This window comes from Dreissena polymorpha, chromosome 14 (genome assembly GCF_020536995.1).
Source record: "Dreissena polymorpha isolate Duluth1 chromosome 14, UMN_Dpol_1.0, whole genome shotgun sequence".
In the NCBI taxonomy this organism is placed as follows: Eukaryota; Metazoa; Mollusca; class Bivalvia; order Myida; family Dreissenidae; genus Dreissena; species Dreissena polymorpha.
In genome coordinates this window covers 51,661,069-51,687,162 of record NC_068368.1, presented here as the reverse complement: position 1 = coordinate 51,687,162, position 26,094 = coordinate 51,661,069, and the positions used below count along the sequence as shown (strand labels likewise).

The 26,094-nt window shown below is 32.7% G+C and overlaps 1 protein-coding gene across 1 annotated transcript in view; it reads left to right on the top strand.

The window, feature by feature from the left end:
• The first annotated feature begins 422 nt into the window (after window positions 1-422).
• Window positions 423-26,094, top strand: part of LOC127858346 (fibropellin-1-like) — a 142,694-nt gene continuing 117,022 nt past the window's right edge. Inside the window, exons 1-14 of the mRNA XM_052395401.1 lie at window positions 423-629; window positions 8,462-8,504; window positions 8,781-8,834; window positions 11,463-11,727; window positions 11,995-12,098; window positions 12,473-12,541; window positions 13,162-13,296; window positions 15,162-15,272; window positions 15,943-16,050; window positions 17,654-17,764; window positions 19,675-19,782; window positions 21,002-21,112; window positions 21,837-21,947; window positions 22,504-22,611. Coding sequence (XP_052251361.1) covers window positions 8,489-8,504; window positions 8,781-8,834; window positions 11,463-11,727; window positions 11,995-12,098; window positions 12,473-12,541; window positions 13,162-13,296; window positions 15,162-15,272; window positions 15,943-16,050; window positions 17,654-17,764; window positions 19,675-19,782; window positions 21,002-21,112; window positions 21,837-21,947; window positions 22,504-22,611 — 1,411 coding nt within the window. The 5' untranslated portion in view covers window positions 423-629; window positions 8,462-8,488. The remainder of the gene's footprint in view (window positions 630-8,461; window positions 8,505-8,780; window positions 8,835-11,462; window positions 11,728-11,994; window positions 12,099-12,472; window positions 12,542-13,161; window positions 13,297-15,161; window positions 15,273-15,942; window positions 16,051-17,653; window positions 17,765-19,674; window positions 19,783-21,001; window positions 21,113-21,836; window positions 21,948-22,503; window positions 22,612-26,094) is intronic.

The window sequence follows — 26,094 nt, the reverse complement described above, 5'->3', positions numbered from 1 at the left end:
GAAGTACTTTTACTATTTATATATACAATGTTACTGCTAAGATCAAGACGGCGCTAACACCTGACGACCCTAGTCAGTATACTTTATATCAAACAAATATCCTCTTTGTATGAAGAATTGAACGTGCATGTGCCCATCGCTCTGGTAAGTATTTAATTAACTTAAATCTAATATAGACGAAAAATCTCGTCCCTGATTAGCCTCTGTGGGCTATACAAGTTAATCGGTGATGTCACTTTACGCAGCTTAATTAAGCCCTTTTTCACAGAGCGAGCTTAATAACAGAGTTTCTTCGGCTTTAAACTGTACCTTAGCAAAGTGCTTGATAACTAATTACCTATAAGTTTTTCTCACGAACCTGCTTGTTCATTTAAACATCACGTTCCGGTATATAAATATGTATTTTGCATAATAAACGCCTCGTCGGTTGGTTCAGTGCATCAATTTACTTCCGTTTATACGTTGTATTTAAACTACGGTATTTTAGGAAAGGTTGACTGAGCAACCAAAGAAGTACAACATAAAATGTATTTTTGATTCAGATTGGTTTGTGTTATTATCGCAAGCATATCAACCGTTCAGTGTAGTATTGGAGTTCACCGACACGCCAAAAGTGTTTTGGAATACAAGTAAGATTAGTCGTGTTTTTTAGTAAATTGACTATCTTCATGCGAACATTATTCTTATGCCCAAGGCGGCCAGCGAATCACCAGACCAGCCTGCACTGGCACTAAGTCTAGTCAGGAGCTAGGCTGTCCGCTTTTAAGTCATGCCATGTCACATTAGCAGATAGGATATATCCTGACCAGACTGCTAGGATTGCAGACAGGACTTGTGCGACAGGGGCCACATATTGCATAAGACCCATGTTCGCATGATTAGCGTCAATTATATGTTTCAGATGTTACACGAATTCATTCATCGCGTACGATAACTATGTTAATTTCGTTTTTAGCTAATTATTTTAAATGAAATTTGCTGCTTGCAAATTAATTTATTTATGTAAAATATCATCTAAGTGAGCATTGTCAATTTTGTCAATTTTGTTGTTCCTTATACTTCTTACTTGTCTTAAAAAATAAAACATAACTGTTTATGATAAATACAGGTATACAAACACAAAATGAAATATAATGTATCAATATATGTGTTAAGCGTGTGCTGTTATGAGACATTAAGTAATACTCAATGATTTAAATGAAACAAACATTTAACGAAACAGTCCTTTATTAACTAACGAAACATCAGTGAATTAATATATCAATACCCTTCAGTATCCGTTCTCACATTTTACGACCAAACCCGCATACATTTTGTATAAAATCGTTGGTAGAAATAACTTGCTGCACAAAACGAGAAATTTGATATCAACAGACGCTCGACGTACTTATACTTTCATACAGAGATGTTCGTCGATAAGATACTTCACACGAATGAATAAATTGACCAATTTGCCGGCATAGCGAATGAAACATGAGATCACAGTATGCCCTGCAACATATCATTAAACATCTTCGGTATGTAGCAAAAGAAGACATTTTCGTTAAACATAACTGAAGTGCAAATAGCTGTCTTTATAATTAGCATTTCAACTACATTATCTATTTATATTATACCAAGTTGAAAGTGAAATAGAATTCCCGAAATAAGTAAACCACACCCTTTTCCCCGAAAATATACTTTAATACTTTTAAACTGTAGCGGTATAACAACTGTGCGTTATTAAGATCAGGAAAAATATATATTCGTGACGAGAAATGAATTTGTGCAAGGTATTTTATAGAATTTATGAAAATTAAACTTTAAACATTATTCCGTTCACTGAGGGTCGAAAATAACACGACATCAGACTATTTTAAATGCTGCAAACAAATTGTTACATGTAAACAACCTGTTGATTGATAGTTATATGGCACTGTGAGATAGCATGTTTGCAAGGTATTTTAATGAGGTATATATATAATCTTATTATCAAAAGTGGGCATACGAATAGCGGTTTTTCGTGTACATTTCATTCATAACTTTTTAACTTCTACAGTATCTTTGGATTTGTTCTCGTCAGCTTAAAATATACGCAGGAACACTTTTACAATTATAAAAATGCATCTTTAATTGAGTGTTAAAATTTTCTTTAAATGTTTCAACCATTTAATGAAAACTTTTAAACGATATTTGTTTTTATGTTATTCCGTCGATATGTCCCTTTAACATTCATTTCCACAAAACAACTCTCGCAAATTCAGTGCATTATTATTCATGATTCGTCTTGTCAGTATGTCATCTAGTGTAAATGTTTTATTTTCAATTCAGTATTAGAGTTTTGGATTGAACAAAGGCCTCTAGAAAAAACTAATTATAAGTAAAACGACGTACCGTATGTCGGACTAATTTTTTTTATAGTTAGGTTAATTTTAAGGTGTTTGTTAAAGCAGATAACCAAATCAATGCCTTAAACGATGTCGTTTGTAAGGATATTTTTCTTTCTTCGATTTAAACGTGAAAATAGTGACAGATATGATGAACTGTCTCGATCCCCTGCTCTCTGTTTTGTTTAATAAAATGTAATAACCACAAAGCTACACAGCTTGTATTACTATTGCGCAACAAATTATTTACGCGCTAAACCGGAAAATTGATATCACCGACGGCTCTTCCTGTTTTCGTGCGACGCTGTTTAAAATCCCCGCAGTCAATACAATGTCGAGGGTTTGATCGCAAGACTAATGTATATAATAAAGAGATGTGACGAAGATGCAACAGTTTCAAACTTAAACCTCGATATTGAAATGATTTGGGATTCATAACAATTTCCGGGCGTACGTAATTTAACATAATCATCATATTATGGAAATTATTTATTTCTATTTTACACGGGGTAGTTTCTTTCATGCGCTATAGGGCAGGCACGTGCCTATATATATTTGTCTACAGATAAACACAACTGCCATACACGTAATACAAACTGGAAAGTGTGGGTGTAATAAGGTATGTCATGGCAGTAACGATCCTTTATTATTTAAAGAGTCAAGTTTAACTCAATTCATTAAATAAAGCAACCCACATATTTAGTAGTTGTTGTTCTCTTTTTGTTTGTAATTATGGTTAAGCAAACGTTATTTCAAATTACCCAGATTTGGTATCATTCTCAATCTGTTAAACCTGCAGACGAAGACACAAAAAGCTGTCGAATGTGTATATTTCTCACGGTGTCAATAATATTTTTTTAATTAACATACACATATACTGCCCAATTTTTATACATTTTATAGATTTATATAGTGCACGTCAATCCTCTAATATGGTTCATACAACATAGTTATAAAAAAAAAACATCTGTTATTGAGTGTTTATACAAAATCAATAAAAAAAATTGATTAAACCATTTAATGAACAGTTTTATACGATATTTGTATAAATGTTATTCAGTCGATATGTTCCTTAGATATTCATTACCACAAAAACAACTCACGCATTCCCAGTGCATTAGTATTCATGATTCGTCTTGTCAGTATGTCATCTAGTGTAAATGTTTTATTTTAAATTCAGTATTCGAGTGTTGGATTCAACATAGGCCTCTATAGTAAACCAAGTTATGGTGAGACGACATACCATATGTCAGATTGGTTTTTATTAAGGTGTTTTAAGGTGTTTTTTGAAGAAAAGATCCAAATCAATGCCTTAAACGATGATGTTTGTAAGTATTTAGATTATGTGTCTCTTTCTTAGATTTCAGGATGAAAATTGTGACAGTTATGATCACATTTCTCGATTCACTGCTCTCCGTTTCGTTTAACAAAATGTAATAAACACAAAGCTACACAGCTTGTATTACAATTTCGCATCAAATTATTTACGCGCTAAACCGGAAAATTGATGTCACCGAGGGCTCTTCCTGTTTTCGTGCGACGGTGTTTAAAATCCCCGCAGTCAATACAATGTCGAAGATTTGATCGCAAGACCAATGTATATTATATAGAGATGTGTAGAAGATGCGAAAGTTTCAAACTTAACCCTCGATTTTGAAATGTTTTGGGATTTATTACAATTTCCGAGCGTATGTAATGGAACATAATCATCAGATTAAGGAAATATTTATTTCTATTTTACACGGGGTAGTTTTTTTTTCATGCGCTATAGGCACGTGCCTATATATTTGTCCACAGATGAAAACAAATGCCATACATGTAATAAAAAATGGAAGATGTGGATGTGATAGGGTATGTCGTGGCTGTAACGATCCTTTACAAATAATACAAATACATAACATTTATATAGCGCAAAAATTATTTACAAATTCTATTGCGATTCACAATTTCATATTCGGCATTAAAACAAAATCGTGTTAACAATATACATTTATGTTCAAGAACGTTAAAACAGTCAACAACCAATTGCGATTGTAGTGAGTGTGTGGTCATGATTACACCAAGATCTCTTACATGATTGACAAATTTCACTTCGCAACCACCGACAACCACGCTTGAGGTACTCAGTTTCGCCAACTGTTGCCTGGTTCAATATACCATAATTTTAGTTTTTGATTGATTCATTTTTAGTTTGAAGGTTGACATCCACTTAATTACGTTGTCAAGGCAACTATTACGTTGCTGAAAAACAGTTTACTCATTTTCGGAATTACCTGTTTGAATTTTGAATGCTAGCTTATGGCCATCCACATACCCATAAAGATCAGTCGGGTATTTTCGAACCTCTCTGTTAAGAGCCGATATATACAAAGTAAATATAACTGTCGCGGCACAAGAACCCCGAAGAATACCAAAAAGTAATTGCTCAGTTTCAGATGTTGACCGTTCGACTAACACTTTCATTTTTCTGTTGGTGAGATAGGAGTTTATCCATTTTAAGGCAATGCAATGAATACCAAATTCGTCTCGACGAATACGAATAAGTATTGGGATACCAATGGTGTCGACCGCTGCACTCAAGTCAAGCATTACCACGATGGTGACTTTACCTTCATCAATATTTTCTAGAAGGTCATTATACATTATAAGCATTGCCGTTTCGACTCCGTGATGTCTTCTATAGGCACTTTGGTAAGGTGGAAGGAGATTATTAGCCTCAATATAATCATTTATTTGGTTTAATACAACTTTTTCTATAAGTTTTGAAAGAATGGTCAAATTTGAAACCGGACGATTGATCGGTAATTCCAAAGGGAGACCTTTCTTCTTCAACAATGGTTTAATCACAGCGCTTTTCTTTGTGTAAAGGAATGCAACAGTTAGTGACGATCTATTTACTTTTTCTGTCAATATAGGTGTTAATTCTGAAAGATGATCTTTTAGTCTCACAGTTGGGATTGCATAAAGTTCACATATTGTAGGTTTGGATGCATTTACAAGTTTAAGAATATCTCTTTGGGAGAGTGGTTTAAAAATAGTAAGTGGATTTCTGATCACAGGTGGACTTGAGCAGAACAAATTACTGTTGCATGTTGTTTCAATTGGCAAATAAGTATCGCATGAGTCATTAGCTAAAGATATTGCACTTGGGGTTTTCTTTGATCTACCCAGTAAATTTGATGTTATAGCGTATAACTTTCTTGTATTCCCTTCTGCGTCCCCAATTTTGTCTTTGTGGTATTCATCCTTGACTTTGGAAAGTTCAGCACTATAAATCTTTTCCACATAGTTGTAGACTTTTTTAGACAAGTCAAATTTGTTACTCATACATATTTTTCTATTGATCGTTTATACTGCTTCAGCTGTTTAAGATACCCAGAATACCACGGTACAATTGGTCTACGTAGAACGGTTCTTTATTGTTCAAAGAGTAAAGTTTATCTCGATTCATTAAATAAATAAACCAAAAACATTCAGTTGTTTTTCGTTTTTTTAATCATGGTTAAGCAAACGTTATTTGTAAGAAGCCACAAAGAGAATTGTTAAACACAAGCAAAGCTGGGTACCTTTGAACAGTTAGAACTTGATTTGAATACTTCACTATTCATGATCCGGGTTCAATTTGCCCAGATTGGGTATCATTCAGTTAAACCTGCAGACGAAGACACAAATAGCTGTCGAATGTTTATATGTCTCACGGTGTCAATATTATTTTTTTCGAATTAACGTGCACATATACTGCTCAATTTGAATACATTTTACAGATTTAAAATGTGTACGCTTATGCTCTAATATGTTTTAAACGATATGTAGTATATGCCAGTGAATTAGTTTGTTACAATCGGTAGGTAAGATATGTATCTTAAACTATAATGCTATGCACGCTATGTGGTATATACCATTAAACAAGTATGGCATTAAACAATTGTTATGAAATGCCATTTGACAATTAAGCTGTAAACGATTGGAAAGGTATGCAATAGAACCAGTATGTATGCTGTAAACGATTAATATAATATGTCATTGAAATAGTAAAGGATTTGTGGGATATGTCATTTTACTAGTTTTCTGCAAACGACTGCTATGATATGTCATGGAATAAGTACACTTTATATGTTTATATGGCATTGAATTAGTATGCTGTAAACGACTGATAGTATATTGCATTGACTATTACCCTATAAACGACTGGTAGTATATTTCATTGAACTTGTACTCCAACTTGTAGGCTGTAAAGACTTGGTTTGATATGCCGTTGAACAAGTATGCTTTAACCTATAACATTAAACTAGAATGTTGTAAAAGTTTGTTGTTGTTGTTGTTTTTATTCTTTTTTATAGATTCGTTGTATATATTTATAATATGTAAATGGGGTATATCAAAACCCATGTGATTTATAATGTTTCATTTGCCTGAAATAAACTACTACAGCAAGAAGTAAAGTGGCTCTTTCACGTTTTGTTAAATTTACAACATTTAACACAAACTGTTTCATATTCGCAAATTTTCGTTTTAGTTATGATATTTGTGAGGAAACAGTAATACTGAACATTAACCGTGCTCTGAAATATCCATTATATGCATCTTTTACGTTTTAAAAACCGGACTATTATAAAGCATTGCAACGCGAATAATTTGGAAAGTTACGTTGTTGTCGTTATATTTTGTGATACTAAGAGGATTGCTTATATAAAGTATAAAATACATAAATCATAGTATGAGCACGGATGGCCGGGTGGTCTAAGCGACTAGACTTTTACTCCAGGGGTCAGCGGTTCGCGCCCAGTTGAGGGTTACTTTTTTCTTTCTTTATTTTCAATCTTGTTTTTTACTGAAGCTTTTAAGATCCAATGTTTACATTTATCAATATAAAGCATATACTGACAAACTTCAAAGCATGCCAAAATCTGTGAAAAGGCCCCTTTAACAATCATTATGAAAAAACGCATTTACGACTTATATATGTAGACTAAATAAACCGCACATTTATCACTACATGTTTCCCAAGTGAAATATGAATAAAATTTAAAGAAACACTAGTAATGAAGTTATATCAAATTACCACGCAAATTCCTCATTAAAATTGAAAAAAAAATGAGCGTCATGTAAAATAAGTACAGCAATTATTGATAAAAAAAACGATAACTTTCGTATTTGAAATGATAGAATTAATAATGGTTAAGAGACATTTATATCATGTATTATCTATTCATATTGACGTTTTAAAGTACGTCTTTGTCCTAAGTTTATATATATAAAATTAAACTATTTACATTTACATTTAAATATATTGAATAGAACTGGGCAATTATTAAATAAGTCGGTATTGGTCAAACATATGTGACAAGTATTGTTAACATTAAATCATTGGTGTACAAATAAAATTCCTATATTTTATAACAGTATAAATGTTTTAACCGATTTCAACTGTCTTTGGTACTTTACGTTAATATCATGCCAACGTAGCCGTCTTTATGTATTAGATCACAAACAAATAACGTATTGTTATGAAGAAGATCATATTTTCTTTTATACCTCATGATAAATTATGACATTTCTGCAATGAAATAACAGCAGTGAAAATAAACAAATTGTTATTTTCACCGGTGAAAATAACACCTTTTCGGAACTCCTTTTTCTATTCTTAGATTATCATAAATATTTACATATATTTGTTCTATGATCAGGAGTGAATTAAAATCGACATACCACATATTCCAACAAAATTTCTTTTTATTTTATGCTTTTTCACCGGTTATTTACATTGTAAAAGAGTTTAACTGGAGAATTTCGCTGGTATATATAGCGAAATGGGAACAGCTGTTAATTATTTTCTTGAACAAAGGGGCATAAAAGAAACAGAAAACTTGTTAATGTCAGTGTAAGATCGTTTGTTATTTCCCTCATGATCTTAGAAATATAATATTTTCACTCGTGGCCGCGCCACTCGTGAAAACATATCTTATATGATGACTCGTGAAATTACAAACGATCTTACACTAGCCACGAGTTAAAATATTATATTTCTATGATCACAAGTGAAATAACAAACGATCTTACACTGACATTAACAAATATCCTTTATATCATTTCAGGAACTAGCACCAATTCAAGCTGCAACAATGAAACGTCTTGTGCGTATGTATTATTATGTATCTATATAAATCAGCCATTTAGTGTGCGATTATTGTAATAAATCTGAAAATTAAAGGGAATATGTAACTATACATTTTACCCCCGTATACGTGTTATGGCCCATTTTCTTTAAACCATGCAAAGTTTTGTTAATCTGTTTACTAAATAAGTGGATCTCAGCTAATACGTTGCAACTGTTTTGATTTTTATTAATGTTAGCGTTGGTAGAACTGAAAGTGTTTGTTATCCTATAAATACAAAGTGCGTTCCCCATTACAGATCACAATTACGTTATTACAATCAGTGCCATTGGAATCCTTCTTCCTTTATCAGGTAAGATATCTTACTTAATAGTGATTTTCTGACACTAGAAGTTTAAGGGTGAGCATATACAGTAAATACGGTAAAAAAACAAATCGTTCTTGTTTTATACTAGTTATCTTCCGCAATACATAAATCAATTAATAATATGCATTTGCATTAAATACGGAATAAATGTATACAATTTCAAAGATGCATCATTTGAAATATACATGTTTACGTGAGAGTGTCACAAAATTTGATATTTAACATTAACATTGTCATTGCGTTCTGTTAAAAGCACTTGCATTATCAAAAAATTGTTTTCTTTTCAAAGAATTTTTTTATATAGTAAATAATATAAATAAAGTCTTAACATAAGTATATAAATGGATTTTTAGTGATAGTCATCCTAAAAATAAGCGTATATCTTTGACTTTGTTCTGGTCCCTTGCCCTTTGTATAAATAGATCGCAAAATATATGCTGACGGGCATTTAGCTTTAATATTCCTATAATTTGGATTTGTGTACAAAGTATATATATACCGGTTCTACTAAATCATTCATCTAGATGATGTGACACTGACACTGTTCAATACATTCATGTCTGCCCCGTATGAATACATTAAGCGTGATTCAATTAAACATTGTATTGAGGAACAGAAATAAATGGTTTATGTAACCAACATAATTAAATCTACATAATGGGCTCTGAACAATCATCTTTGAGTCCAATGGTTTGTAAATTCTACGCAAAGAATCTGTACAGTTCAGCAGAAACACTAGGTTCAACATAAAGTAGCTGCAAAAGGGTTTACCTTTTAAATATATTGTATAATCTATAAAATATAACATATATTTTAACACGGCACGTGACTTCTTTTCTATAGACAAAGAAGGAAATCAAGCGTGGGTTATTCTGCAATAACTTATGGGCGGAGCTTATACACTGAAAGCACGCGCTGTAGCTAAACAAAACATGCCGATACATTTTCCACCAGCGTAATAATCCGGTATTTCATGAATGAAAGTCACGTGACAAATTACTACGCTATGAACAGAAATACGTAAAATTGACCCAATTTCCCACGGTGTTTGTCTGCTGTTTCGATACTAAAATGGCTGAAGTTCGAATCGGAGTTCTTTTCTTGTAGATTTAACACTCTTGCGTTAATTAAAAGTGTACAGTGAAAACATGTTAGTTTACGCAAGTTGTTGTTGTTCTTAGTTAACCAAACGTGAGAAATGAAATGGGTTTTTTTCATCCAGTTTGGCTGTTATTGAGGGCGGAGATCTGATCGACAGAACAGCCGAAAGCTATTTTTTATGGGCGGAGCTTCACATAAAATTGTATGCAAGAAAAATAAGATACATTCTATAAATCTTTAGTAAAAATCGTGTTAGAATCGAAATAATTCGTGTACGTTATAGTTTGTTGTCGAATAACCCACGGCCGGAAGTGTAGATGCGTGGTTTCAAATCACTCGTGCTTTGCACTCGTGATTTAATCCCTACGCATCTAAACTTCCGGCCGTGGGTTATTCGACAACAAACAATAACGTACACGAATTATTTCTTAAATAAACACTTCAATTTTGTAAGTGGAAAATTATATTCATGGTTTATGATCCAATTATTTTGGTATTGACAGAACATACGCTTGTAGACTTTTTTAACGCATCAAGTAATCAAATCAATATAACTCCCTTACTTTAGAACGGATTTTGTTGGAATTTCGACTCAGACGAATTCAACACATACCTAATACTTCATGTAAATTTAATTGAAATTGATCAACATTAAAATATTAAACACAACAAATTAGAAAAAATCACTGCAGAAATAAAACTTTCAAAATCGTACAACGTGAAACAATAATTTGAAAAGTAAAAACGCAATAACTTACACGTCTAAATGACCGACCGCTTTGCTACATTGCGCTCCTGAATATGTATAGAGTCATATTTTTTTAATTGAGGTCATATTTCCTGGTGCAAAAAAACAACAACAAAGAATGATGAAAGTTAAATTAAATTGGAATTATATAGCGTTATTGTACTCTTGATGACCTTTCTAACGCACTTTTTGTCAAACTTAAATATCTCCGTTATGAGTAAACATTTTCATTTAAAAGTGTTCATGTGATCATTATACTACATATTGTGCAATCAAACGAAAAACGCATTCATACATGGTGATCGGATGCTTAAGCAAATGGGGAAGGTAGCCTGCAACATGCCGAATGCGCGGTTGCGCTTTTGACATTGTATTCGAGAAATTCTGCATTTTGCCGGTTTCCTGGTGTGTCAACCCACCTTAAATGAAGAAATTAAAATGAAAATATAATAATATCGCGTTTCATCATTTCCACTTGCCAAAAGATAAAACCACCCCTATCTCACGTGCATAAGCGCCCGAGTTCCTAGGATGATTGCAAAGAATATAGTCAAATAATTACATGTGTAATTTTTAATCAAAATAAAATCCTTACTCATTACCGAGATATTGAAGTTTTAAACGTGTTGCATTATGTCTCAAAGTGTATAATCTGCTACAGAAGATCGTTTTAAGTTTTTAACACCATATATTGATTAATTAAATTGTATATCAATAAAACACCTTACCAATGACTTGGTTTGCTCTTCCATTTGTTTTGCTAGTTCAGACAGCCGCTCCAGTGTTTAGTAAGCCCTCCCCGCTTGACCAACAGACGTCATGCTTTGAAAATATTGCCTCGTCATCAAGCATATACCGCGTGTCCGCCAGTGACGCTGATGGAGATACTGTTACTGTGGCGATACACAGCCAGAACCCATCAGAGCCTCCATTTCAATTAGCGAAAGCAATTATTGGATGGAATCTGATGACTCCATCATCGACCACGATCGACCGAGAAACTACACCAACATTTACATTTGTTTTCAAGTAGGAGACTCAAATGATTAATAAATGTACCTTTATGTAAATATGAGTACTTACACTTAGTAATAGAGTGATAGAACTTATAGAAGTAATGTGAACAATAATTGATTTAAATATTCACTTTTCTGTGTTGATGTACGCGTCGTGATCCATAATGCCAGTAACAACGTATTCAATCAATGTCATATTAAAAGTAAATATTCTTTAAGGACAGTTTGATTTATCATTTTATCATTTAATACACTTATGGGATTTATTTACAAACTGCAGTGCTTCAGACGGTAACAATACCGTTCAAAGCGTCACACTGACTTTGATACTAACCGACCTAAACGACAACAGCCCCCATTTTACGCAAAGCGCATACAGAGTGGGTAGGTTGTGCTTTACTGTTGTTTTCTTTCGGTCACACAAATATTTGTATTTTGTATCTGAAATGAGGTCCAGAATCCACCAGTGCAATAGTGTATGTTCTGAATGTATTTGCATAGTAATACAGTAATATCATTTGAAAAAATGTGATATTGTATTGTGTGTCATATATGTATTAGAATACATGCATTTATAGAATACACAAATACTACTTATGCAGTTGCAAACAATTTGTTGATTTTCATGGGTCATTTGGGTTGAATTTATTATGTGCATGGACGATAAATTAAAGTGTGCCTCTTCTATGATTGAGACAAAAGAACTAAAACGCGCAATCATTTACATTAACAAATCTTTTCTTTTTTTTTTTTGGCAGACCCACATTTGTTGACAATACGTGCAACGGATGCAGATGTCTCAAATACGATAAACTATGTTATCAAAGGTAAGTGATATTTCATCAATGAAACATGTCGTGCAATCTTAAATTTATATAACATAATAATCGTCCTTTGAAATAGAGAAGGGCAGCAAATCTAGTTTTATGAATACGAAATTTGCATACCTGTTTCAACATCTAAACTCGTCACACATTTTGTTCAATCAAATACATCTCATGCATTCAATCGGAAATATCCATGAATGTAATACAATTTTTCAAAGATTCTCCGCACGCACAATTTTGAAACTTGACCCGATTGCAAAACGTTTTTGTTTTAAACCAATCGAAATGGACCGACGCCAGACGTTAAATGAATTTATTTTAAGTAATTAAAATTAAAAAAAGATAAATAAAATAATATTTTGTTTTTTAATTCACTTTGGCATTGGATGAGTATAATGTTGTTGTTGTTTATTAAAGTTCATGTTATATCGACCATGCAGTGTAAAGAGGTATATTTGACGTGCTTCAATTACCGTCTGAACAATTACGAAAAGTGTTTACTAATTGACACATTGACAAATACATATAATATTTCTGAATATTGTAATATAAATTCAAAAATAGAAAGTTTGATGTTGGCTACATGTTATTGATTTCAGATGTGTGCTATTTTGTTGCAGAGCCCATTCCAAACAACATGTTTTCTATAGACATAAACACGGGACAGATTATATTAAAGACGTTAACATTCACTGTAGAGGCCAGTGATGGTACACATGTAAACACCACTACAGTCGCAACTGGAACAGTTGTTGGTTTGTACACAAATTGGTCTGCCCCGTACTTGATACGTGTATAGGTGCATGTGATAACAGTACACAATAAGTGATTTTTATTCACAAATGTGAAACCTTTGACTAAAATAATGTTAATGCAACATATAATGTGTGATGCTATTTACGTCATTTTGTCTGAACTCAAACTGTTTTTCAAAAAGGACATTTACTTTTCGGAGGACTGTTTATAGACATTAACGATGTTTGCGTCTTCGTGAAATGCGTTTATAATGATGCAATGTCCTAAGATGACCGTAGGTTGATATATTTATGCATTTTAAATATACTTTTTTTGTCTGCTTATGTAAAAAAGTGTCTGGATCGCTTAAGAATTTAATCAAACAGGTGCTTAACAAAGTGACTTACAGTCGCATCATTGTGAAGGAACTATTAACGAATAACCAAGTTCAAGCCAAATCACGCGCGAAACACAAATACACAAAAATTATATATGTTCACAGGTGATCTGAACTTTCAATGAATGCTTTGACATTGGGCACTTTGCGAACGTTTTATTCACGGAATGCACGAAAATTCAGATAAAATATTTATTTAAAAACGTTTGCATAACCGTTTTTATTGATAATTATTGGCACCAAGAGTCTAAAGTTAACTGGCGCGATAAAGTAAACCAAAATAAGTCTAACAGTATCGCGCAATTGCAGATATAGTATTCGAATCATAAATATTAGTATAACGATCGCTGACAAACCATTTAGTTTCTTACTATACATTACACAGGATTTATACAAATAAGTGCGGTGTTAAACGGTCGCAGGCACATAGTGAAAACCAAGTGCTTTAATGAATAAATAACACCTTACTCAACTATAAATTTCAATTATGCGTCGTTTTAGTGGTAATGTTCAGATATTTATTATGACAGTATTTATGTCGATTAAGTTTCGATTCAGGGTCAATTGGGGTTAGAATTACTTAACTAGGTCAAAACTTTTAAAATACATTATTGCAAATTCAGAATGTACATATCAAATATTATTATTAGATTAAATTCTACTTAGACTCGGTCGGACGGAGAGAAAGTTTAAATCGGGGCTCGGTAAAATTACAACGTATGCCATCTGATTCGATCTTATAAGAACATGTTTATAATCATTGTCAAGTTCGGTTTCACTCCCGATGCTAAAATTTGTAGCTCAAACTTGAAAAAACTCGGTTCGAATATTTATTGTGAACAAAAGCTAGTGAAGATTCGAATCTAGGTCAAGTGGGGGAACACCTAGGTAACCTAGTAAAAATTTTAATAAACGTTAACATTCGGAAAGCCTTATTTATAAACTCGGCTTCAACTTCGTGCAATTGGTTAGACGTTTTTTCTTGACAAATTGATTCCTTATCATTTGGAGTCAAAAACTAGATTACAAGGTTAAATGAAAAACAAAAACGTATACATACTCAAAATGTGCCATGTATGGTAATATTTTAATTAAAAACTGAGGCAAATTTTAAGTTTCTGTCATATGAAGTCACACAAATTAGATCAACATGTCATACAAGTATCTCCGACAATTTTTCTAATTTAACTGAGGTGAACATTTAAATGCCACCATATCCCTAATGTGATCAAAAAATTGAAAATTATTTGCAAGTATCCAAAACAATTGTCATCTCTCATGATCACATTAAACCAACTAACAATGACATATGACATGAGTAAGTCAGAGTGATTGATATTTTAACTTTCCAGTAATTTGGGTCAAGCACCGTGTTTGCAAATTAGCTTTTTATGCTTAATATTTGACTCCAAACACTAGTTGTTGGCAATATTAATGTTCAAAATATGTCACCGTGCTACCAAGAATAGTGTTTTATCATAACTTCAGGACAACCATGTAATTCGTCACCGTGTCTAAACAGTGGGACGTGTTCTACAAACGGAGCAGATTTTGCGTGCACGTGTACTTTAGGATGGCTCGGCAAAACGTGCAATATAAGTATATTTAAGCTTTTGTTACTTATGAATTGTATTTTGTTCTTTAACAATGCAAAAAAATGTCCTAACTCAACCTTATCATTTCATGACCATTGTGTAAGTGTGTTAGGTTTAGTTTGTATTATCGCCGTTTTCAACAGTATTTCAATAATATCATCGCGGTCAGTTAAACAACAGACAACTTTTCTGGATAAGCTTGATTATCAGTACTAAGTGCTAATACTCACTCTTGCCGATAACCGACAACTGCCCTATCTTTCTCAAATGTTCTACTGGAATCAGTGACAGGTGCCGACAAAAGGATTTCATAACCGAAACCCACACACGTTATAGTGTCGCGCCGGGAAACAAACCTAAAAAGCTATTAAATGCTTATAGAAGATGAGGTCCTTATCAAATATAGCCCATAGATGTTGAAAAACTGATCTTGATAACAATCAGGTTGATCAATAAACATATACGTTTCAATTCGATCCTTAAACTTAGCATTTTTGGTTGAACATGTTTATATTTACAGTATTTATGATCACGTGTCTGCGCGCTTATTTCGTATATTGTTTCGATTGTTCAATTTCGATTCTTATAGATAAAATGGTACAATTTACAGAATTATTTCACCCGTTTAAACTATCAAATGCAACGTGTTTATTATGTGTGTATCCTTCATTTAGCGGATCCGTGTATTCCATCGCCTTGCAGCAATGGAACGTGTTATAAAAGCGGATCAAATTACACATGCTTGTGCACTGAAGGTTGGCTCGGGGACACATGTAACCAAGGTAATCTTCTATATACAGTTCTGTTAAGTATATTATTTTGATGTAGATAACTATATACAGTATGTCAGTTTGATTCTTATGTAACTTAGGATGTTTACACTATGTCTTATAACAGCGGACATGTATAATATCCACCAAAAACATTTGAGGATGAACAGTTGTGTAATCGGTGATCAATATAAGTAATCACATTTGTTATACATACACTCTAGAACTAATAATTATTATGAATAATACTGACCAAAATATAATTTATACAAATAATGTTATATTCATTAAATGAATTAAAAGGACTCATAAGGTTGACGTTCTATAAAGGGCAAAACCTAATTCGTCACAACATGTGTATCATCTGAAGTACAGTTAAACATACACAACATATCAATCATTAATGTCGCACTTACTAGAAAATAATAATCGAATGAACGTTATAGAACATCATCATTACTCTCCCATTAATTTGTGCAACTTAATATAACAAGTCACGTGAAGAAAACTTGATTTGATACACAGATTCCAAAATGCTAATTCTTAACAAAGCACATGTAGTACGTCAGTAAATGAATGTCATCCCTTAAGTTCAAATAAAATATTCATTTAATATTTCAAAACTTTATAAAATACGCTTGCAAACATGGACCAGGCTTCAGTGAACTAAATTATTATGAATCATACATTCGGAAAGTCTCATACATTTTGTATCTGTTTTTTGTAAACAGCCATATTTTTTTTCCAACCTGCACAAACACCTTACCAGAAACATTAGAAAATCGCCTTCATTGCGATTTCCGCATTTTCCTTTATTTCTAAGTCCTTGTGTTTGAAATTGTTTATTTTATTCATTGTTAATATTAATTGTTAATTGGTGCAAATCTTCTGAAGTCGGTTTTTACTTGTATCATGCCTCTGTTCAATCTCTTGCACGACGGTTACATTACATTCACCTCTGTGTTGGGCTCAGAACGGACTATTGTTATGAAAGCACCTCATTCATGTCATGATCATTCCAAGCGTTCATCACTGAGGTAACAGTATACTAAACACGACGGTTAAAATGCATTCACTGCATTAAAGATATCCATCTCATACCATGATATCTTTTATCAGTCTCAATTCATTATTATAAAATTGATATGTTTTTTTGATGTTAAGAAACCAACATACATACACACGTCGAAGCAATTCCTAACGTCACTCAATAAAAATTATGTTCAATTGTTTACATTTGTGAATGCGTGGAATGATTCCATCTGCGTAAATGGGCAATAAAATAGTTCCAAAGAGTTGCATTAAACTCGCAAGTTTTTGCACGATTTATCGTACATTTAAAAGTCATATTTCTTAATTAAATGCATGCGATCTTAATAATCCATTCAAATATACATTGAATGCGTTTGTTCGGTTTTACCTATTTTATAGGTAAAATGGCAAGCTGAGCATTTCGCAGAGTTGTATGTGAGAGCAAGGAACGACAACACTGCGTGGAGATTGGCTTCTGTTTTCAATGGTATTATTATGTCGACACCAATGTGTGTATCTCGGTCCTACGACGTATTTTTTCTCTCGGGCGTTGTTTGTTTATATGTATGTTAATTCATTTCAGTTAATCCATGTGAATCCTCGCCATGCTCAAATGGAGGCACGTGCTACGTAAATGGCACGAAATTCACCTGTTCCTGTGATACAGGTTGGCTCGGGGAAAGATGTAATTCAGGTAAACCTAAATCTTTATAGCTTTTGAAAGGAAAAATTAATTTATGAAACAGGCATTCATATGATCGTTTACTTAAAATCATTATGTTCGTTCAGATAACATATTCATCGTTTTAGACAACCATTAAACAACTGTTTTTATTAACAGCAATATAAAATAATTATTTTACTCACTCCGGAACTTTGCTGGTAGTAATGTTTTATCACGAATTATGTTCACGTTTACATAACTTACGGGTTGTATCGAAACAGATACTGGCAAGCACGTCACATTGTCTAAACAGTGGAGCGTGTTCTCCAACTGGAACAGATTTTGCGTGCACATGTACTTCAGAATAGCCTGGGAAAACATGCAATATCAGTATATACACCCTTGTGTATCAGTTGTATTGAATTGCATGATGTAAAATAACAATCATGTGCGCTCGATTGGTACTGCAAACTGACCCGTCATTAGTCAGCCCTATCATTGATTGACATTCTTTTTTGTTTGTTTGTTTATTATTGTTGGAGACGTATAGTATTCATAACTTTTTGTAGGTTCAATTTGAACTGTTGAGGGGGACAATAGTCTATAACTGGTATACATAGTTAATTATATTAATGCCGATAAGTAATGGTTCAATTCCTTAAGGAATTCGTGTGCTAGGTTTTATGACCTTAGTCTTGTTGTAAAAACGTATGATCGGAGTGTCACCAGTTAAAAACAACAGGGATGAATTTGGTTTTAAAAATTCTAAAATAATCTGTTTAAATATTGAGAGTCATTAATTGTGAACGGAAACCAGATGGGCTAAAACATTGAGTCACATAAAAATAAATTATTTTGGTAAAAAAAAACAGGGGGGTCGACAATTTAGAGGGTACGAACACTTAGAGTAATTACGGTACCAAAAAACGTGCCAAGTGCAAATTGTTGAGCTTGCTTATTAAATTCGCATCCTTCTTATTGAGAATCAAAACAGATTTATTTAAACCTATTGATCGTCAGGTTGATAATAACGTGTAATTCGATCATCGCACATATTCATTGTTGTGCATATGCATATCCATATTATTTCTGAACACATGTTTGCACATTGTTTTATTGATATTTTTCATCAATGTCGATGGTTATTAATAAATACAACTTATCATATGTGTTAAACATACGCTATTGAACTAAACAGTATTTCGATTAATACTAACTAAAACGTAATTGATAAAAAATGTACACGATGAAATGACTTCATATGCTTGACGTTGTATGAATAGCAAAAAGTAATTAGTCACAACCTGCGTATAATTGGTTGTTCTGTTGCACAGTTACACAGAAATTACACTAACCAAATATGAATGATTAATGTCGCAATTGGCAGGTAATGAAAGTCGAATGAACATTATTGTACATTATCATCACTCTTTTTATTTTCCGAAATTAATGAAAACATGTCACGTGAAAAAAAATCTTTGAATCACAGATTCAAAAATAAAAACATTTAAAATCGATTTAAAACAAATATATTAAACCATTGTCTATTACTGGTATACATAGTTATTACTTCATAACGAAAATATAATTGTTCATTGTCTTAATTGTATGTGCCAGGCTTTATGACCTTGATCAAGTTGTCAAAACGGAGTGTCACCAGATTAGCACAACATTAAAATAGCATTCTGAAATATTCTGTCCAAACACTAAAAGCAACGGAAAATAATTATCATGGTAAGAAATTGGGGTGTCCAAAAAAATTTAACGGTCCGCAAGCTTAAAGTATTTATGGTTAAAAAAACGACGGACGCTGTTCCTTCCTTAAATTTGTTTCGATCGTTAAATTCCTATTCTTACTTTTGTATTTAACAGTTAATTAACTATTAAACCTGTTTAAGTACTAATTGAACATGTTTATGCTTGTCTCATCCTTCTTGTAGCGGATCCGTGTATTTCATCGCCTTGCAGCAATGGTACTTGTTATAGAAACGGATCTAATTACAAATGCTCGTGCAATGAAGGTTGGCTCGGGGACACATGTAACCAAGGTAATTGAATATATACATATTACATGTGTACATTCTTGAACACCTCACTCGCTCATATGCATGTACGAATTTATATAAAAACGTTCATGTACACGATACAATTTGGCGGAGGTGACTGTGTGAACTGTATGCCAGTTTTGATTGCGTAAATGTACGTTTGAGAAATTAAATGTATTATGTGTGTATTATATCCTTCAATAACATCTGATGATGAATAATTATGTTACCGGTGAGTAATAAATTAAATAATAGATATTGTATATTCAATCTAGAACCAAACAAAAACTATTTAACATAGCATGTTTTATTAAAATGAGAATGTATTTACCACAAATGACATGACTTCATAAGGTTAACGTTCTATGAATAGTAAGTAGTGTCAACATGTTTACGTTTGTTAACACCGTCAGACATTATGTACTTTAAAGCACATGTAATAAATGAAACTCCGGCCTGTTTTAATTCAGCAAGTTGTAAGAGCAGTTTGCTGATTGAAACGAAAATACACGCAGTTAAAAGTTGACTGCAAGATTATCAAAAGGAAATATCTACATGATGGAAAAATTGTTGTCACATATTTTCATACTGTTTAAGCATCATTTTATCACAACATTAAATGATACTGAATCTTTGGTGTCAGACGCGCGTCTTAGCGCATTTCTTACAAGGCAATCAGAGTAAAACATGTTGGCTTTTCGGAGCAGCTGTTAAAATAACTAAGGCGTTGTATTAGACATTGCAATGAGAGCAAATACAACTATCTCTCTGGTCCAAACAATTACCAACAAACGTCTCTGGACCACAATGACGAAAATTAACAGTATATGTAGTTATTGTGAATGTTTCTTTTGTCATGTATCGAACTTAAATTTTGGTTATGATGAAAGGTCTAGTCTTGAAATTGTGTATTTTTACTCATCTTAACTTTTTATCTGAAACACTTATATCCATGTAAATGTGATGCACACTTATTAATTGTTAATATGTGTGCATAGATGCAAGTCTTTTTAAGTCGCTGCATACTTGTATCATGCTGCTTTTGTCAATGATATTAATATGAAAAAACCAAATGTTTTTCTCTTTCCAACGACTTATTGGTTTTCACGAGACAGATTAAATCATGTACGTGCTTAAGTTCTCCAACCACTGATTGATGCTTATTGTCTGTTTTAAGGCAGTAGTAAATGTGTTGTTTTATATATATTTTCAAACTTTTCAGTTAATCCCTGTATCTCGTCACCGTGCTCAAATGGAGGCACGTGCTACGTCAATGGCACGACATTCATCTGCTCGTGTGATGCAGGTTGGCTCGGGGACATGTGTAATACAGGTAAACCTAAATCGTGTTAGCCTTTAAAGGTAACATATAATGGAATAGGCATTAATACGATCGAAATTGAATTGATTTAATTTAAATTGAATTTAAATTGAATTTAATTGAAATCATTGTGTTCGTTCAGATCGCATATTAATCATTATAAACAAATATCAAACTACTGTTTTTCACAACAGTAATATGTCTTGCAATGAATTATTTTTCTCGTTCCCACACTTCATTGGAAGAAATGTTTTACCATGAATTATTTTCACGATTACGCAATTTATGGATCCTAGCGATACAGATACCAGCAAGCGCATGCTACAGTTGACTCAAAGTAACAATATACTGAATTTATGTTAATAGCAGAACATGCCTGTGCATTGGGTAAGATATTTCTTTTAACAAATAAGTGAACCTTTGTGGACCTGCACCGTGTTTGAATGAAGGTACGTGTAACGTAATTGAAACCGAGTTCAGATGTTCGTGCAATGTAGGCTGGTACGGGAACACGTGCAAATCAGGTAATGTCATTTTGTTAACTTTATAACATGCTCTTGAAATATAAATTTAAAAAATAAACAATAGAACAAAAGGGCTATTGAATAAAACGAATGTGTGTTGAATTCACCAATTACTTTTAACGATACTTCTCTACCTCTTTAAAGTTTTATTGAAACTTGAAAGGATACGTAAAATTACTGACTGAATAGTGTTGTTGTTTTATTAACTTCAGCTGACCCGTGTAAATCATCACCGTGCCTAAACAGTGGAATGTGTTCTCAAGTCGGAACAGATTTTGCGTGCACATGTACTTCAGGATGGCTTGGAAAAACGTGCAATATAAGTATATACACGCGTTGTAACAGTTTTATTGAATTGTGTGCTGGAAATAACCATGTGCGCTCGTTTCGCTCTGCAAAATTCCCCATCATAAGTCATCCATATTATTGATTGGCATTCTTGTTGTTTGTTTGTTTATTGTTGTTGTTAGAGCCGTATATTATCAATAACTTTTATTTATGTTTCAATTTAAACTGTTGTGGACAAACATTGTCTTATACTGGTCTACATATTTATTCACTACATTACGAAAATGTAATAGTTAATTTGTGTGCCAAATTATATGTCCTTAATCCAGTAGTAAAAACGCATTATGTTAAATTGTTGTGTTTATCTTGTTTATTCTTAGTCTGACCTTAACATAACCTAGCGGGCATTTCGATCATCGCACATATTCATTGGTGTGCGTGTGCATATGTATATTATTTGGAACACGTTTCTGCACATTGTAAACAAATAGTTTGTATTAATTTCGATGCTTATTAATAAACAGTATCGTTTACAAAATATAACTCCCTTTTTAAGTACCAATACACCGTATTTATTATATCCTCATGTAGCGGATCCGTGTATCCCATCGCCTTGCAGCAACGGAACATGTCATAAAAGTGGATCAAGTTACACATGCTCGTGCAATGACGGTTGGCTCGGGGACACATGTAACCAAGGTTATCGTATATATACCTTGAATTGTGTAAATGCATTAGTATAGTTCGGTGTAGCCGACTTTGAACAATAATACACTTTGATCGAACGCATGTTTTTCGAACCTTTTAACAATGGACAGGTATAATACCTACAAAACATTGAGCAGATGAACATTGCGTAATCGGTGATCAATACAATAAATCATATTTGTTATACATACACTCTATAACTAAAAATTATTATGAATAATACTAACTAAAACCTGATTTATAAAAATTGATGAAATGAATTGATATGCTTTACGTTCAATGAATAGCAAGAAATAATTAGTTACAATCTGCGTATAATTGATTGTTTTGTTACACATACATTACAGAAAACCAAATACAATGATTAATATCGCACTTACTAGGTAATAAAACTCGAAATGAACATTATTGATCATTATCATCACTCTTCCTTTAATTTTCCGAAATTAATTATAACATGTCACGTGAAGAAACTTGTCTTTGATTCACAAATTCAAAAATTAACATTTGTAAAATCGTTTCAAAGCAAATATGTTAAACCATTGTCTATTACTGGTATACATTGTTATTACTACATAGCGAAAATATAATGGTTCATTTGTGTGCCGGTTTCATGGCCCTTGATCAAAGTGTAAAACGGAGTGTCACCAGATAAGCACAACAGGACTGAAATCTAGTAAAATAGCTTTCTTACATATTGTGTCCGAAAATAAATAGCAACGAACAATAATTATGTTTGTAAGAAAACGGCGGGGGCAAACACAAATTAAGGGTCCGCAAGCTTAAAGTATTTATGGTTAAAACAAAAACGGCGGACGCTGTTCCTTCTAAAAAAAATGTTTCGATTGTTAAATTGCTTTTCTTACTTAGGTATTTACAGATAATAAACTATTAAAACTATTTAAAGTACTATTTGAACATGTTTATGCTTTTCTCATCCTTTTTGTAGCGGATCCGTGTATTTCATCGCCTTGCAGCGATGGGACTTGTTATAGAAACGGATCCAATTACAAATGCTCGTGCAATGAAGGTTGGCTCGGGGACAATTGTAACCAAGGTAATTGAATATATTGAACAGATTACATGTGTTATTTCTTGTACACCTCACTAGCTCATATGCATGCACGAATTTTATAAAAACGTTCACGTACACGATACAATTTTGGTGGCGGTGACTGTGTGAACTGTATGGCAGTTTGATTTCGTTAATGTACGTTTGAGAATTTAACTTTATTATAATTGTATTATATACCTCAATAACATCTGGTGATGAATAATTGTGTTATCGGTGAGTAATAAATTAAATAATGATTCTTATATATTCAATCTAGAACTAAACACAAACTTTTAAACAAAGCATGTGTATTTAAGGAGATTATGCATTACCACAAATAAAAGGACTTCATAAGGTTAACGCTCTATGTATAGTAAGTAGTTTCAACATGAGTTGCATCGCTACATTGTTAACACCGTTAGACACAATGTACTATAAAGCGCATTTAATAAATGAAACCCCGGCTCGTTTTAATTCGGCAGGTGGTACAAATTTGCTGATTGAAAACGTTGATATACGCAGTTAAAAGTGGACTGCCAAATGTGAAAAGGAAATACCTACATAATGGCAAAACAAATTGCAACATATTTACTAACTGTTTAAGCATATAAAATTTTGCAGCATAAAATGCAGTTAAATCTATGGTGTGAGACGCGCGTCCTAGCGTACTTCTGAAAGGCAATTAGAGTGAAACACCTAAGGTTTTGTCGTAGCTGTTTAAACGACTAAGGGTGTAACGACAAATGAGAGAAAGAAAACAGTAACATATTTCTCTGGTCCCGACAATTAAGAACAAACATTTCGGGATCAAAATGACGAACATTGGTCCTTGTGTCATGTATCGAACTTAAATTTTGGTTATGATGAAAGTTCTAGTCTTCGAAATTATTTATGTTTACTCAGCTTAAGTTTCTATCTGAAACTGTTATATTCACGTTAATGAGATGCACACTTATTAATTGTAATATGCGTGCACAGATGCAAGTCTTTTTATTCGCCGCCGTTTTTTTCGATCATCGCACATATTCATTGTTGTGCGTGTTCATTCTATTTTATTGAAGGACAAGTGTTTGCACATTGTGTTTACAAATAGTGTATAAATGTCGATGATCATTAATATACAGTATCGTTTACAAATTATTACTCTCCTTTTAAGTACCAATACAACGTATTGATTATATTCTCATCCTTCTTGCAGCGGATCGTGTATTCCATCGCCTTGCAGCAATGGAACGTGTTATAAAAGCGGAAAATCAAATTACACATGCTCTTGCAATGACGGTTGGCTCGGGGACACATGTAACCAAAGTAATCGTCTATATACGTTGAATTATGTAAATACATTAGTACAGTTCTGTGTAGCCGACTATGAACAATATTCCAGTTTGATTGAACACATGGAATTTAAGAAATTCAAACTTTTAAAAATCGGCAGGTATTATATCCACAAAACATTGGGGGATGAACAGTTGCGTAATCGGTGATCAATACAATTAATTATATTGTTATAAATACACTCTTGAACTTAACATTGTTACGCATAACACTTACCAAACCGTGATTTATATACATAATGCTGTATGTCATTCACACAATGAATTGACTTCATATGGTTTACATTTTGATGAATATCAAACATAATTAGTCACAACCTGGGTATCATCGCTAGTTCTATTACACAGATATAACCCTTACAAAGTATCAATGATTAATGTCGCCTCTCCAGTTTGATGATACTCGAAAGAACATTATTGAACATTATAATCAGTATTCTCTATTATTTTCCACAATTAATGATAACATGTCAAGTGAAGAAAACTGTATTTAATCACATATTAAAACATGACAATTTGCAAAATCGTATCAAAGCATATATAGTTAGTAAGAAAATGTATGTCTCTCTTTAGTTCAAACCTAATATTCATTTTATTTTTTCAAACCTAATATTTTAGGCTTGCGATTTGCGCATTTTCCAATTTTTTTTTTTAAGTTTGAAGATTAAATACAAAATTTTAGTTTTTCCAACAAAAATACGTTTCTGGTACAACATACTAAGAATAACGGTATATTGGACGCAGTGGCGATCAGCTTTATGTTCAATGTTCTGTTTCTTATATATTTAACATGAGTATGTGTTTGGTGAATTCTGCTCCTTAAATTGTAAATACCCACCGTACAATATAAATTACTTATTTTATGTTTGACTTAATTGTTGATGCATCCATTGTCGATTACTTGTATTCATATTATTTACTACGAAAAATGTACGAAATGGTTAACAACCTAAAGGCAGATTGTATCATCTTAATCCATTGTAAAAACGCGTGATCGTGTCACCAGATGAAACAACAGGGCTGAATTCTGTTAAAAAAAACACATTCTTACGTATCTGTCCAAAAATTAAGAGTCATTAATTATGA